The sequence below is a fragment of the Mus caroli genome, chromosome 11, assembly GCF_900094665.2.
Source record: "Mus caroli chromosome 11, CAROLI_EIJ_v1.1, whole genome shotgun sequence".
NCBI lineage: Eukaryota > Metazoa > Chordata > Mammalia > Rodentia > Muridae > Mus > Mus caroli.
The window spans coordinates 28,703,549-28,717,487 of record NC_034580.1 but is presented as its reverse complement, the minus strand read 5'-3'; the positions used below and the strand labels follow the sequence as shown (position 1 = coordinate 28,717,487).

General features: G+C 50.6%; 1 protein-coding gene across 1 annotated transcript in view; it reads left to right on the top strand.

Moving 5' to 3' along the window:
* Window positions 1–13,939, top strand: part of Fgf18 (fibroblast growth factor 18) — a 31,391-nt gene that overhangs the window by 17,442 nt on the left and 10 nt on the right. Inside the window, exons 4-5 of the mRNA XM_021177853.1 lie at window positions 6,124–6,230; window positions 12,898–13,939. The exon at window positions 12,898–13,939 is cut by the window's right edge and continues 10 nt beyond it. Coding sequence (XP_021033512.1) covers window positions 6,124–6,230; window positions 12,898–13,164 — 374 coding nt within the window. The 3' untranslated portion in view covers window positions 13,165–13,939. The remainder of the gene's footprint in view (window positions 1–6,123; window positions 6,231–12,897) is intronic.

The window sequence follows — 13,939 nt, the reverse complement described above, 5'->3', positions numbered from 1 at the left end:
TCTCTGATTTGCCTATGATGAAAGCAAGCTCCCAAGTCCCTCTGACTCTATTTTCTGTATCTCCCCCTACCATTTCCCACCGTTCAAACTCACAATCTAAAAGCAGAGGCCTTGAGTAAGCATTTGGTAAGGCCAGCTGGGGACCTACATTTCAACGTCAGTCCATCCATAGGGCCACTTGTCCCTTCTTGCCATGAGGCCCATGTCTTCCCTCACTCTGCCCATACAGCTTTCTCTCCACCCTCTGCCCCGCCTTCTTGGAGGGTTTTGGGAGAAAACTTCTTTCCTTTCCTTTACTGTCTATGGCCTTAGCCAAGCCCTGGGAACCCCCATGGGTTTCCCTAATCTCTCCATGTTGACTCCAGGAGTCCTCCTCAAGGTGGCCTGGGGCTCCTCCCCTTTCAAGGGGGCCTGGAAGTGGCACTGGGAAAAGGTTGAGCCACTTGCTGAATTCTGTCCTAGGAAAGCAAGGCCAGAGAGACAAGTCCTACCACCACAGCCAGGGTTCATTCACCCCCGGAAAAGGTCCCAAGTGGGAAAAGGGAAGGGTGAAGTGGGCAGATTCAGACCAAGACTTTGTGGCCAGCTTGCCTGAGTTTGATTGTAGCCCCATGTGCATGCTGTTGGAGCTCAGTTTGTACACCTGTGAGATGGGGACAATGACATCAGTGCTGACCATTATAGGATGATTGCAAAGGTTAAATGATATAGTGCCATGGTCCAGCACATCCCAAGCCTGACAGAAAGGCAGAAGAAGAGGAGGCCCCAGAGTCATTTATTCCTGGCCCATGACTTCCCTTGTTAGACAGCAAGGAGTTTTCTCTCTGTCACTGTGGCTGGGGATGGGTGGGTAGTAGTCTAAAGTCCTGACAAGACCTAGCCGGGTAAGGAGTCATAGCAGGAAGGAATGGAGTGAGGACGGACATTGAGTCAGAGCCTGATTAAACTTGTCATCACCAACTATGTGCTCTGCAACACGTCCAGTCACCATCCTGAATCTTTGTCTAGCTCTTGAATCATGTTGGTCACTACCTACATCACAAGGTTTCTGTGCACTTATCATAATTTAATTAGTGGCCATTTACTATGAGCCAGGTCTGGGCTGAGGTTACAGAAAAGCAAGATTCCATCACTTACTCCAGGAGTCAGGAGAGCTGTCCTGTCTTCATGGAGATTACCTGCACAATAGAAAGGACAACACATCGTGTTAGCTTGCTATTATTGTAACAAAGTATCTGAGGCGATCAAATTAAAAAGAAGTAAGATCTATTTTGACTCAGGTTTGAAGACGTGGTCCATGATTGGCTAGTCCCCTTGCTCCTGGGTTTGTGGCAAGGCAAAATGTCCTGGCTTGGGTGTGTGATAGAGGAGGGTAAACTCATAATGGCTGGGAAGCAGAAAGAGAGAGAGAGACAGAGACAGAGACAGAGAAACAGAGACAGACAGAGAGACAGAGACAGACAGAGAGACAGACAGAGAGATGAGCACCTTGTGATGCTGTAGGCAGATAACTAAGTCTCCCACACATGGGCCTTGAGGAAACATTTAAGATCCAAACAATAGAAATGAACAGTTTTAGAGTGATGGAGTGGTGGAATGTTGGGCTGGAGAGACAGCTCCGTGGTTAAGAGCATGGTTGCTCTTCCAGAGGACTCTGGGTTCAATTCCCAACACCTACATAGGGGGTCACAAATGTCTGTAGCTCTAGTTCCAGGGAGGTCTAACAACCTCACACAGGCACAACAATGCACAGAAAAATAAAATGCTAGAGTGCTGGAATGTGGTGTGGGGGACTGAGTGTGCTGGGTTGGAGAAGGTGGTACTAACATCAGATAGTATAGACATGGAAGGCATCTGTTGTAGTCACTCTTCCATTGCTGTGTAGACACACCATGACCAAGGCAACTCTTTAAAAGAAAGCATTTAACTGGGAGCTGGCTTACAATTTCAGAGGTTTAGTTCATTATCATCATGGCAGCAGACATGGCAGGCATGGTGTTGAGAAGTAGTTGAGAGCTACATCCTGATCTTTTGAGAAGGAGCAATACAGTGTCTGGGCCTGGTGTGAGCTTTTAAAACCTCAAAACCAGTCCCCAATGACACACTTCCTCCAACATCTACTCTAACAAGGCCACAGCTCCCAATCCTTCTAATCCTTTCAAAGGCACTCCCTGGAGACTAATCATTGAAATGCATGAGCCCATGGGCCATTCTTGTTCAAACCACAGCATCTCCAAGGAGATGATGTTTGGCTACCTGGAAGATAAGGTTTGGACAAAGCAACCTCTAGATAGAAGGGAGAGCAAGCACTAAGGTCCCTAAGCAGTAACTAGGTGTGTCAGAGTGATGGGAAGGGAGTCAGTGTGCTTCGGGAGGTTGGGGAGAAGTCTAGGGAGATGGGACAGGAGGAAGGAGGGATGGAGGAAGAGGGGATGGAGGAAGGAGTTACAGGAGGAAGAAGGGACAAGAGGAAGGAGGGATGGAGGAAGGAGGGATGGAGGAAGGAGGGGTGGAGGAAGGAGGGACAGGAGGAAGGAGGGGTGGAGGAAGGAGGTACAGGAGGAAGGAGGGACAGGAGAAAGGAGGGGTGGAAGAAGGAGGGACAGGAGGAAGGAGAGGTGGAGGAAGGAGGGATGGAGGAAGGAGGCAGATGATGTGGATCCCCATGAAGAGTTTGAATTTTCTCTAAGTACTCTGGGAAACCCTGGGATGTTTTGCAGCAGGGAAGAGAGATGTAATTGTGCGTGTCTGCGTCTATGGGTAGCCAGAGGTCAACATTGCTCTCTATCTTTAATTTTGAGCAAGAGTCTCTCACTAAACCTGGAAATCACAGATCAGCTAGATCATCTGGCCAGTGAGCTTGTGAAGTCAGTGAATCTGCCTGTCTCTGCAGGTCCAAGGATCTAAACTCAGGTACTCACGCTGCACAGTGGGTACTTTACTGACTGAAGCATCTAAGATTTTTTTTTTTTTTTTTTTTTTTTTTTTTTTTTTTTTTTTTTTTTTTTTTTTGGTTTTTCGAGACAGGGTTTCTCTGTGTAGCCCTGGCTGTCCTGGCACTCACTTTGTAGACCAGGCTGGCCTCGAACTCAGAAATCCACCTGCCTCTGCCTCCCAAGTGCTGGGATTAAAGGCGTGCGCCACCACGCCCGGCGCATCTAAGATTTTTAAAGGATGCTTTAGGCTGGTGTGTGGAGGGAACACTGGTAGGGGCAAGAGTGGTGGAGGGAGATGGCTGTTGAGCTGTACAGGGGGGAGGGGTGGCCAGATAATGTCATCCCCTGGGCCAGCTGTAGTCCCTGACAATGGAACTGAACCAAGATGAGGCTTCTGGCTCCTGAGAGCTGCATCTTTGGAGTTTGGCTCTCAGAAGGGAGTGGGGAAGATGAGGAGAACCAGGAAGGGCTCTGGAGCAAACCTAGCTTGGGTGGAGTCTCTCTCTGTTCCTTTTTCTCTCCTGCTGTGGCTGCTGCTGGTCTATTACTCCCCAAAGACTTTACATAATTCTGGCCTGGCTCCCTCATTATGTCACTCTCTGAGTGGAGTCTAGGTCATTCTCCTGAATGCTGTGGTCAGGATGGGTAGGAAGACCAGACTGCTAGTGGCTAGGCTCAGACCCTCCTCAGGCTGGATGGGTGTGGCCAGGCCTTTGGAGGGTGGAGTTGAACTGAAGCCCTAGACTCTGCCCCAGATCCTCTGGATATCTACACCCACCCTGCGGATGCAGTTTGAGGGGGAATGTGGTGTCCAAGGTCCTTGCTGCTGAGAGGTGAAACAATGTTAGGAGTGGCTTTGAGAGCCAGCCAACCCTGTAGTTAGTCCCTCTGCTGGGCTGTTGGTGGGTATCTATCTCACTTGCTTACCCTAGGGAATGAGGGCTAGAGTAGCTTACTTCGTGTATGTGGGGGCGGGGTTTTAATTGTAGGGAGGCGGGGCTTTTAATTGTATGGAGGAGGATCCTCCTTACTGGATGTGTCCTTAGAGGATGTGCTGAGAGGAGGCGGATAGAGCAGCCTCCCTTACTTGGGTGGTGGTATCCTGGGCCCTATCCTCAGTACTTCCTCCTTTAATGACTGTCTTCCTACTCCCAGTAGAGCCTGGCCTTCTCCCAGGCTTGGCTTCATCCAGGATTCCAGAACTGAATAGAACAGGGTTGAGCTTGATGCCTGCTTGCACCAGGGACGAAGCTGAGGCTCAGAGAGGGGTGTGATGCTCCATTCAGGGTTCAACTCACACAGTGTGGGATAGTAACAGATCTGTGGGGACTCTCAGATGCTCTGTCTGGGGTGGGATTCCTGGACTTGAAGAAGTTTTAACTGGTTCGGAGCAAGGGGCTGGGCCTCAGGAAGTAGGCTACTGTGGGCTTGGCGCCTGGGCTCCCTTTTCTTCCAGGAAAGGTTCCACTTTGTAGCTTTTAGGAACTTAAAATGAAGGTTAGTTTCCCCTCTGGACCTCTAGAGCGGGGCGCTCTCATGCTACAGGCCTCCCAGGCCCTGTTGAAGGTCAGGACCATTCTCATTTCACTGATGAAGATCCTGTGGCTCAAGGTCACACAGAAGTCAGTGAAGTAGAGCCCAGGGGTCAAGTCCGTATTCAGGCATAGCAGACTCTTACCTTCCCTGTATACACTTAGTCTCATAGAGGCTTCTAGAACTTTCTCACTATCGGAGGTCTGAGTTCTGCCAGGAGATGGTAGAGCAGTCTGGGCAGCTGCTGTGACATTCCTCCTGGGGATCCAAGGACAAGGTTTTGAGCGAGGGTAAGCAGAGTAAAAGGGTAAGCAGCAAGCCCTTGGTCACGTTCTAACTCAGTGTTTCCTGGGGGTAGCGGGAGGCGGAAAGAAGAATGTGCCCCGCCTTCCTCCCAGAATTACAAAATTCTTGTTAGGTCTTTAAATTTTATGTAAATTCTTTTTTTAAGGTGGGAATCATATTTTAATTAGAAGTGGTGTCAAAGGAGGGCTAGATTAATTATAGAAATCCTGAGTTCCAGGTGGTTCCAATTTTCACAGCAGGGCACCAGGGCCTATATTTGTAAATGTTTTTTTTTTATTAAAATCATACCTAGTGTATTTTAGGGGCACTGAGGTACACTCCTTGTGGCTCCAAGGATACTGTACTTAGGAATTTGAGGTTATGATTTTGTTATGGAGAAGCAAGTCCCCTGTCACTGAAATGAAACTTTTGTAGCTGGGGGGTGGAGGGGGGCGTTGGGGGGGGGGTAGGTGCTGGAAGTGAAGGTCACAGCCGAAGAAAACAGCCATGGGGGAGGGGAATGGAAATGGAGGACAGGTCCAGGGTTCAAGACCAGAGTGAGACATCACTTGGGTCACACTGAATCCTATAGGGGAAACCTAGATTGGTCAAAGGAAGGAGGTCAATGGTGTCTTTGTCTGTTAGGGGTTCAGGGGAGCAGATCTGGACAATGGCATCCTGATTCAGAGGCGTGGATGGGCTCCAGTCCTGGGTGGGGAGAACTGGGTCATGAGCAGACCTCTGTGCTCTTGAAAATTAGTTACCCATCACTTTTGATGGCCTCAGTCAGGGGGGAGAGAGATTCTGAACATGGACTCTTTACCAGGGGCATAACACCATCACCTCCGTGTCTTCCTGTGTCAAGTAGCCAGGCCAAAGGTGCTAAAAGTGCATTAGTAGGGGCACCAGATGTTTGCCCTGGGGGAAAAGGACATCTGACCTAACTTTTGAAGGAAACAGCATGAGGCCCTAAAGGCTGCGTGTGCGCGTACCCGTGTGTGTGTGTGTGTGTGTGTGTGTGTGTGTGTGTGTGTGTGTCCACATGCAAGTGTACCCTTGGTTACTTCTGTGGGTATTCTGAATGACTGTTGGTCCCACTTGGGGAGTGGAATGGAGAGCCAAGAGATGTATGAGGGGGAAGGGCCACAGACAGAGCTCCCCTCAGACTGGATCATAGGAAAGAGGAGGTAGTTTCCCTCACCCTATCCAGGGTCAGAGCGCTCTCATGGGATCTGCCAGAATCCTCCCTCATGCTTGACTTTGGGGAAATAAGGGGCCAGGGGTCTGGTCAAGGAGCACATTGCTGGTTTAGACTATACCATTGCCTCTGGTTAAAAAGCTTATCTTATTCTTCTTCTGCCTTTCGAAGCCCAGCTCCTAGTGGAGACAGATACCTTCGGGAGTCAAGTCCGGATCAAGGGCAAGGAGACAGAATTCTACCTGTGTATGAACCGAAAAGGCAAGCTCGTGGGGAAGGTGAGTGGTGACGTCCTGGGCTCTTGGGGTCCGATTCAACCAGATCTGGAAACCCGGCAAAGCACACCCAGGGCTCTGTTGGTCTTACTTGGAACCCAGGTGTGGTGTGTATCTAGGTGGGAGAGAGCATCACCCGATGGCCTCTCTTCCTGTTACCATGGTTTTTGTTTTGGTCCCTGAAGTAATCAGGTCTATTTATGGTTGCCACTTGGAGCCAAGAGCCCTGGGTTCTGATGGGGAAGGATGTGGAATTCTGGGACAGCCAGCTCATGTGCTCTTGATGTCTGGGAACAGGGAACTTGCAGCCCAAGGGCTGTGACTTGAGGGATCATCATAATACTCACCAGGGGTTCCCAGCATCAGCTGCAGCCACCCCTGCCCGCCTGCCCCACCCTCCCGCCCGCCCGCTGTGCCTCCTCCAGCTCCGAAAGCAGTCGCCCCTCAGCTGGGCCCGCGGTTCTAGCAGTTCAGGAAGATTTTATTACTTTGGAACAGGCCAGAAAGCTGCATGTGACACAGTAGTGTATGTTAGTATGTGCACATACATGTGTGTGTGCATGTGTGTGCTTGTGTTTGCATACATGTGCATGCATATGTGTGCATTTGTGTGTATGTACACTCACTTGCCGGGCTTGGATACTCCCTGAAGGCTGCCTTTCATCTCTTTATATCCTCATGTGCTTGTTCATGAAGGTACTGAGTACCTTTCTCCCAAAGGGTCAAGAGGAACTTGTCACTCACCGTAGCTCTATTGCTAAGTCATCTCTCTGTCCTCTGATCTTTGTAAGGACTCTCTCTGCTTCTATACTGAACCGAGAGTGAAGTCAGTTGGGACAGGTGGCATGGGAAATGGGCTGCTGCTTAGGAACTTGTGCTGGGAAAATTGATTTCATTATACTCAAGATACCGGGAGAATGGTCAGTCCTGTTGAAGTGGTATTTGATTTCTTGAGCCTTTAGCTCTGCTCTTTGGTCCCTTATCTCTGGGTTGAGGACCAAGGAAATGTCACATAAATAATAACTGCTCCCTTTAATTGAGCACCTACTATCTCCCAGGCATTGGGCAAAAATATAACTGCTGATAATTTTGACGGGTTGGCACCACTACCATTCCCATTTCACAGGTGGCAAAGCTGAGGGTTGGCCACATTCCTGGGCGCTTGTCCCACATCCCATACTAGAGCTAGGCGGGATTCAAAGCCGGGTTTGGAAGGGACAGATTCCAGCCACACACCCATACCAACCCAAACTGCAAAATAATAGTAATCCGCAGAGCGTCGGATGCCTAGGAGTGGTTTCAATTAGTGATTCACTTTCCGCCGTCGCAGGCCGGTCGGCGAGGGGGTCCCTCGGCGGCTGGGACGGCGGGCAGGGGCGGGTGTCTGGTCCCCTGGCCTGGCCCGTCCCCGTCTTGGCCAGCAGTTTCCTGCGGCGGCTGCCCAGCCCCGCGTCAGGCGCTTTGTTCTCCTGCCCGCCTGGGCCTCCTCCCAGACCAACCTGCTTTGAGTTTGAGACTCGCTTTTCCCCTTTGCTCCCTCTGTGCTCTGTGCCCCCCGCGCGAAGTCCGGTGCCGCCTAGTGCCGCCTCCTGCCTGCGCTCTTCCCGGTATCCTGACCCCCAGGAGTGCCATCGCGGGGTCAGGAGAGCGCCCAGTCCCCTCTGGCTGCAGCCCCCGCCGCCTCCTGCCGGCTGGCCGCTGAGTCACCGCTTCCAAGGGAGCCGGCTCCGATTTCCTGCCCCCTTGCCCTCTCTCCCGTCATTAATATTGGTGACGGTTCAGCTGGCTCAAGGCACAGCAGCGAAGCGGGCCCTATCCCCTGCCTCCACCTCTGCACCCTCCTTCCAGCCCAGCTGCCTTGGCCACCCTTCTGGACACAGAGGCTTGGTGGCCCCCATCCCTGTGCTGGGTGGGGTGGGAATCATGCTTTTGGTAGGCTGTCGGTGGCCCCTCCCTGCTCACCCAGACTGTGTGGGGAGTCCCCTTTTTGATGGCTGGGTGTGCCTCTCCTATACAACCTGGGCTTACCCCTCAGCTCTTTCCACATATTGCTGCCCCAACCTTCATTGCCTGCTTGGGAAGCTTCAGGCTCCAAGGATCTATCTTCTCTTCCTCTCTGGACCAGTTTACGGCTCAGTTTGAGTTCTCTGTGCTGCTCACACCATCTCCAAGATGTGAACTTAGGGCTTCAAGCATGAGCCATTCCAGCCCTACCCTGCTCTCTCCATGGACCCTTCTTCTTGGCTCACCTTCAGTGGTCTCTAGATTTAGCTAGCCCCTAGCTAGCTCACTGTCCTCCCTCAGCTGTCTATGCCCCACCCCCACCCTCCAGACCCCACTTGCTCACCTGGATGTCATTCCATGTCCTCAGGTCTGCACTCTCCTCCCAGTCAGGAGCTCAAGAAGAACCTGAGGTGTGCAAAAGCAACAGAGGACCCAGACTGGCTCTTGCTCTCTGAGCCTCCTGTAGGACCGATGCCAGGGGGATTGATACCTTGTCTCAGTCTCACTGAACCTTGGGACTTTGTCTGTAAGGGAGACTCATGCTAGCATTTAAGCAGGCTCTGCCTGACTGTCTCTTCCTCCTTCCCCTGTGGAGACAGGTTTATTTTACTTTATTTTATTTATTTTTTGAGACATGGTCTCCTCCAGCCAAGGCTATTCTGGGCCTCTGGAATTCCCTATGTAGCCAAGGAGGACCGTAGGCTCCTGACCCTCCTCCCTCTACCTCCTGAGTGCAGAGACTGGGGGCATGTCCAACACCCCTGATGCGTGTGGTGCTAAGAATGCACCCAGAGTTCTGTGCGTGTCAAGTAGGCACTATATGGACTGAGCTACACCCCCAGCCTGAAGACAGGACTTGACATTACTTCTGCACCCATGGCGACTCTGACCCCTGCTGCCTTCGATGGAATACCTTAGCAGGTATTTCCTCTTTCCTGGTTAAAGGTGCCAGCCTCGAACATCCCTGGCCAGTGCTCTTTGGGCCCTGACAACAGCTATTTCAGATGCACTAGCCATTGACGGGAGCCATTCATTCCCTCTATCTGTCTTGGAGCCCTGCATGCTCTGGTGGCCTGCTCCCAGCCACTTCTCTCAACCATATCCACTTGGCCAGAAGGTAGCACAGTCCAGAAAGAGTTCCTGAGCATCTATCATATGCTAATCAGAACCTCCTCGTCTGTCCCTTCCTGTCCTTATGGGAGCAATGGAGCTGCAGAGTCTTTCAGGGCAGGTGGTTAAGACGATTTTAATTACAAGTTATGGAAAACTCAATGTTTTCAGCAGAAGGGGATCTCCCCCCCCCAAAAAAAGAGCTAAAAACCATCTCTCTAGGTTTTAGGTGAGGTGTGATCTAGTGATGACATCAGGATTCAGGTCACATGGAAGGACTGTGACTCTCTTAGGAAGTAAGGAGGTAGGAGGTGGGAGTGGGGGGGGGGACTGATTTCCATTAACTTCCAAGGTTCTGGAGTGATCTAGGTTGCTCTCTAAAAAACTGATACCCCTGCTTGTCTTGACCAGCAGAGTCAGAAGTTCTGAGTTGGGCCCCAGCATTGATTTTTTAAAAAAATGTAATTGTAGGTGAATTAAGGTCATAGAAGGAGCTAGAAACAGAGACAAGGGTCAAACTCAGGTGCACTCTTAGCCTTTCTGGCTGCGACCATGTTGGAGACTCTGCTCATCATAGGATCCACCACTGGTCCCCAAGAGCCCCTCTATGTTTTGGGGTGTTGGGATCAGCCCAGAGCCTTCTGAAGTAAAGGTAGATATGTACTGAGCCTGCGTGCTCTGTGCTACATTGTTGCACACCCAACTTTTACTTTGTGCCCAGTTATTTCTTATCCACAGTGACTATGCGGGAGGTGAGGAGTTTTGGGGGAGGGGTACCACTCACCCCACCTCCTCTCTGCTCCCCACAGAACTGGACATGAGACAAGTGTGTTGGGGGCCATTTTCCAGTACCAGGACCTTGGGCAAGCCCATTTGTCTCTTTTAGCTGTTTCCATTTGTCTCTTTTAGCTGTAGAGTTGTTCTCAGTCAAGTAAGGTGAAATGACATAACAGACACGGGAATGTCTGACCTGTGGTCAGCAATCAGTAAATACTGAATGAATGAATAGGGAGACCAAGTTGGGATAAGTCGAGGAGTTGGTAGCCAGAGATTTCCAGAGATGGAGTGTGTAGACCTGGAAAATTCTAACCACAAATGTTCAGTATATGTCTACATTTACTTCAGAGGGCTGGGAAGCTGGGATCTGGACTGGTTCTGACATCCGAGGACACAGAGGTCTTGGGACCCAGTGGTGAAGCCTACTATGAGCAGAGATTCTCCGCCATGAACTCAGTCAGAAAAGCTTCAAGGCTAACAGAGGGCTGCACCTGAGTTTGACTACTGCCTCTTGAGAGAATGGAAGGAACTGCCCAGAGAGAGAACAGGCAGTCATAGGATACTTCCTAGCAGTGGCAGTAACAGAGCTAAGCTTTGAAGGACAGACAGAATAGTGTTGTCTAGCTTTTGTTCAGGTTGCTTTCACTCATGAAGAGTTGGATGAGGAACTTCTAGACCTTTCCAAGAGAGAGAGAGAGAGAGAGAGAGAGAATGAGAGAGAGAGAGAGAGAGAGAGAGAGAGAGAGANGAGAGAGAATGAGAGAGAGAGAGAGAGAGAGAGAGAGAGAGAGAGAGAGAGAGAGAGCCAGAGCTTAGAGGTCTCTCACCTCAACCTGCCTTACACATGTTTTCTGCCTTCCTTTCTAATGGTCTAAGTGCACTGTCTACCCAGGCTGTCCTTTGGGTATCATGTATGTCTTGAACCTGCCTCTGTCCTCCAGCCGTCTGGAAAGACTGCATTTCCCAGCCTTTTTCTGCAGAGTTCAGCATTCTGTCTGCAGGGAGTAAGCTTGCCCTCCTCTCAAAGGTAAATGTCCCTGGAAGCCCGGGCCAGCTTTCCACTTCAAACAAAAGGCTGGAACCCACACCTCAGTCTCCACACATAGCCAGACCGCTGGGCTTCCAACTTGGCTGGGCAGCAGTCCGGAACGAGGAGTGGGCCCGGCCTAAATTTGGAGATGTTCGCTGGAAACTTGTGCTGCTAGGTCAGCCCGTCCAACTCTGTGTTTCCCACTCTCTCCCATCTAGCAATCACTGTTGAAGAAGGAGGCTGCAAGCCGTCTCTTATTGTCTTTTGATCAGGGCAGTCCCAACAGAGCCACCTGCTCTTGAGGAACAACCTGGAGAGGTTCCCCCAGCCCCAACCCCCTTGTGTCAGACTCCTTTCCAAGAGTCATTCCTTGTGGGTCTCTGTGACGCAGAAGACGTTGTATTCTTTTGCCTGGTGAAGAATCTGAGGTTTGGAGCAAGGGATTGGCCAGCCTGAGGTCACAGGATGTGCCAGAGTTCATTTGGCTCTTGGCTCCAGAGTCAGTGCCCTTTGCCCTGCATATCTAGTCTCCCAAGACATCTGCTTCACAACCTGAGACCGCACAGTCCCCTTACACACGCTGCCTGTGGAGTTTGGCTATGCTACCTCTTATTTTTGAAGGCTCCTGGCTTGCTTCATACCAAGTATTAAAGCGTGCCACATCCCACACTGAGTGTAGTTTGTGTTGAACTGTGTCGCAGAAGAGTTGAGTAGCTGACCGAATGTCAGTTTTTGGGCAGATCTGCCAGGACCTGTTTCTCTTACAAATGATAGATTAAAACGTCAGCTGAGTTAAAGGAAATGAGACATCGTTGGCCCATATGGTGGTGAGGTAACGTGAACTGCAGATGCAGCTGGATCCAGAGCCCAAGTGATGTGACCAGGGCTTGGTTGTGTCTTTCATTCCCCAGCTTGGCTTGGCTTGGCTTTCTCGGGACTGGCATCACTGCGCAGCAGGATTTCCCTTCGTGTTGGTAAAATGGCTGCCCTCATTTCAGCCTTACAAATACCTCGAGTTTAAACCCATTTTCTTTTTTGTTTGTTTTGTTTTGGGCACTGGCAGTCGGACCCACATAGCACACTGATTGGTGAGCTTGGGTCACATGTCTGGGAGGGGCTACTATTTGATTGGCTAGATCTAGCTCAAGTAGGGATGATGCAGAACATACTAAGGATGAAGTGGATTTCTCAAGACAGTGGAACTCTGCTTCCTGGGCGGAGGATGGAAGAAGTTATAGGGACCCAAAATAGAAGACTCTGTGCATATCAGGAAGTAGAGGTTAGACCTGGTCTGCTATGCTGTCCCAGCTTGCCCTGTTCCAAGTACCCTGTGCCCTTTCCACAGAACTTCGCTCTTCCAATTTCTTTTTCCTTTTATTTTCTCTTCTTGGCAAAGGCTCCCCACTGGACTCTGGCTGGACTTCTGAATCTTCTCCTAGGCCTAGCTCCACAATGCTTGTGAAGTGCAATTTAAGTAGAACTCTCCTTGGTATCTGATCACCCACTATGTCCACCAGGCATACCCGCTCGTGCCTGTCTTCATGCCCTTCCCCTGGCGCTTCCGTCTTGTGCCTTCCCTGTCTGTGGCTGCAGAGTACATTTGCTGATGCTGTGAGGTTGGGAGCTGAGCAAAGCCTTCCTAGATCTGGTGGGGGGCGGGATACCTGGGTACCCAGTCATCACTGTGGTTGTCAGTAATGCTTGCTGTGGCACACTTCACCAGGATCTCTCTTTCTCTCTCTCTTGCAGCCTGATGGTACTAGCAAGGAGTGCGTGTTCATTGAAAAGGTTCTGGAAAACAACTACACGGCCCTGATGTCTGCCAAGTACTCTGGCTGGTACGTGGGCTTCACCAAGAAGGGGCGGCCTCGCAAGGGTCCCAAGACCCGCGAGAACCAGCAAGATGTACACTTCATGAAGCGTTACCCCAAGGGACAGGCCGAGCTGCAGAAGCCCTTCAAGTACACCACAGTCACCAAGCGATCCAGGCGGATCCGCCCCACTCACCCCGGCTAGGTCCGGCCACACTCACCCCCCCAGAGAACTACATCAGAGGAATATTTTTACATGAAAAATAAGGAAGAATCTCTATTTTTGTACATTGTGTTTAAAAGAAGACAAAAACTGAACCTAAAGTCTTGGGGGGAGGGGCGATAGGATTCCACTGTTGACCTGAACCCCATGACAAAGGACTCACACAAGGGGACCGCTGTCAACCCACAGGTGCTTGCCTCTCTCTAGGAGGTGACAATTCAAAACTCATCCCCAGAGGAGGACTTGAACGAGGAAACTGCGAGAAACCAAAGTCCTTTCCCCCCCCCAAAGGTTCTGAAAGCAAACAAAACAAAAACAAAAACAAAAACAACAAAAAAAAGGAAAGTAGTGCCCCACCCCCACCCCTCTCCCTGCCCTAGACTCCAACAAGAATCGCTCTCTGGTTTGCAGTCATTTATTTATTGTCCACTGCAAGCTGTCCCGCGACACCGCGCAGGGAAGGCGCCCTTGAGAATTCTCCGCGCCTCGACCTTCCGACGACAGACGCCCTCGTCCAATCATGGTGGCCTGCCTTGCCCGCAGTTCTGGAGGATGCTGCTGTGGACCTTCCGTGACTCACGTGACCTAGTACACCAATGATAAGGGAATATTTTAAAACCAGCTATATTATATATATTATATATATAAGCTATTTATTTCACCTCTCTGTATATTGCAGTCTCATGAACCAAGTATTACTGCCTCAACAATTAAGAACAACCCACAAATTATTTAAAAAAACAAAACAAAACAAAAA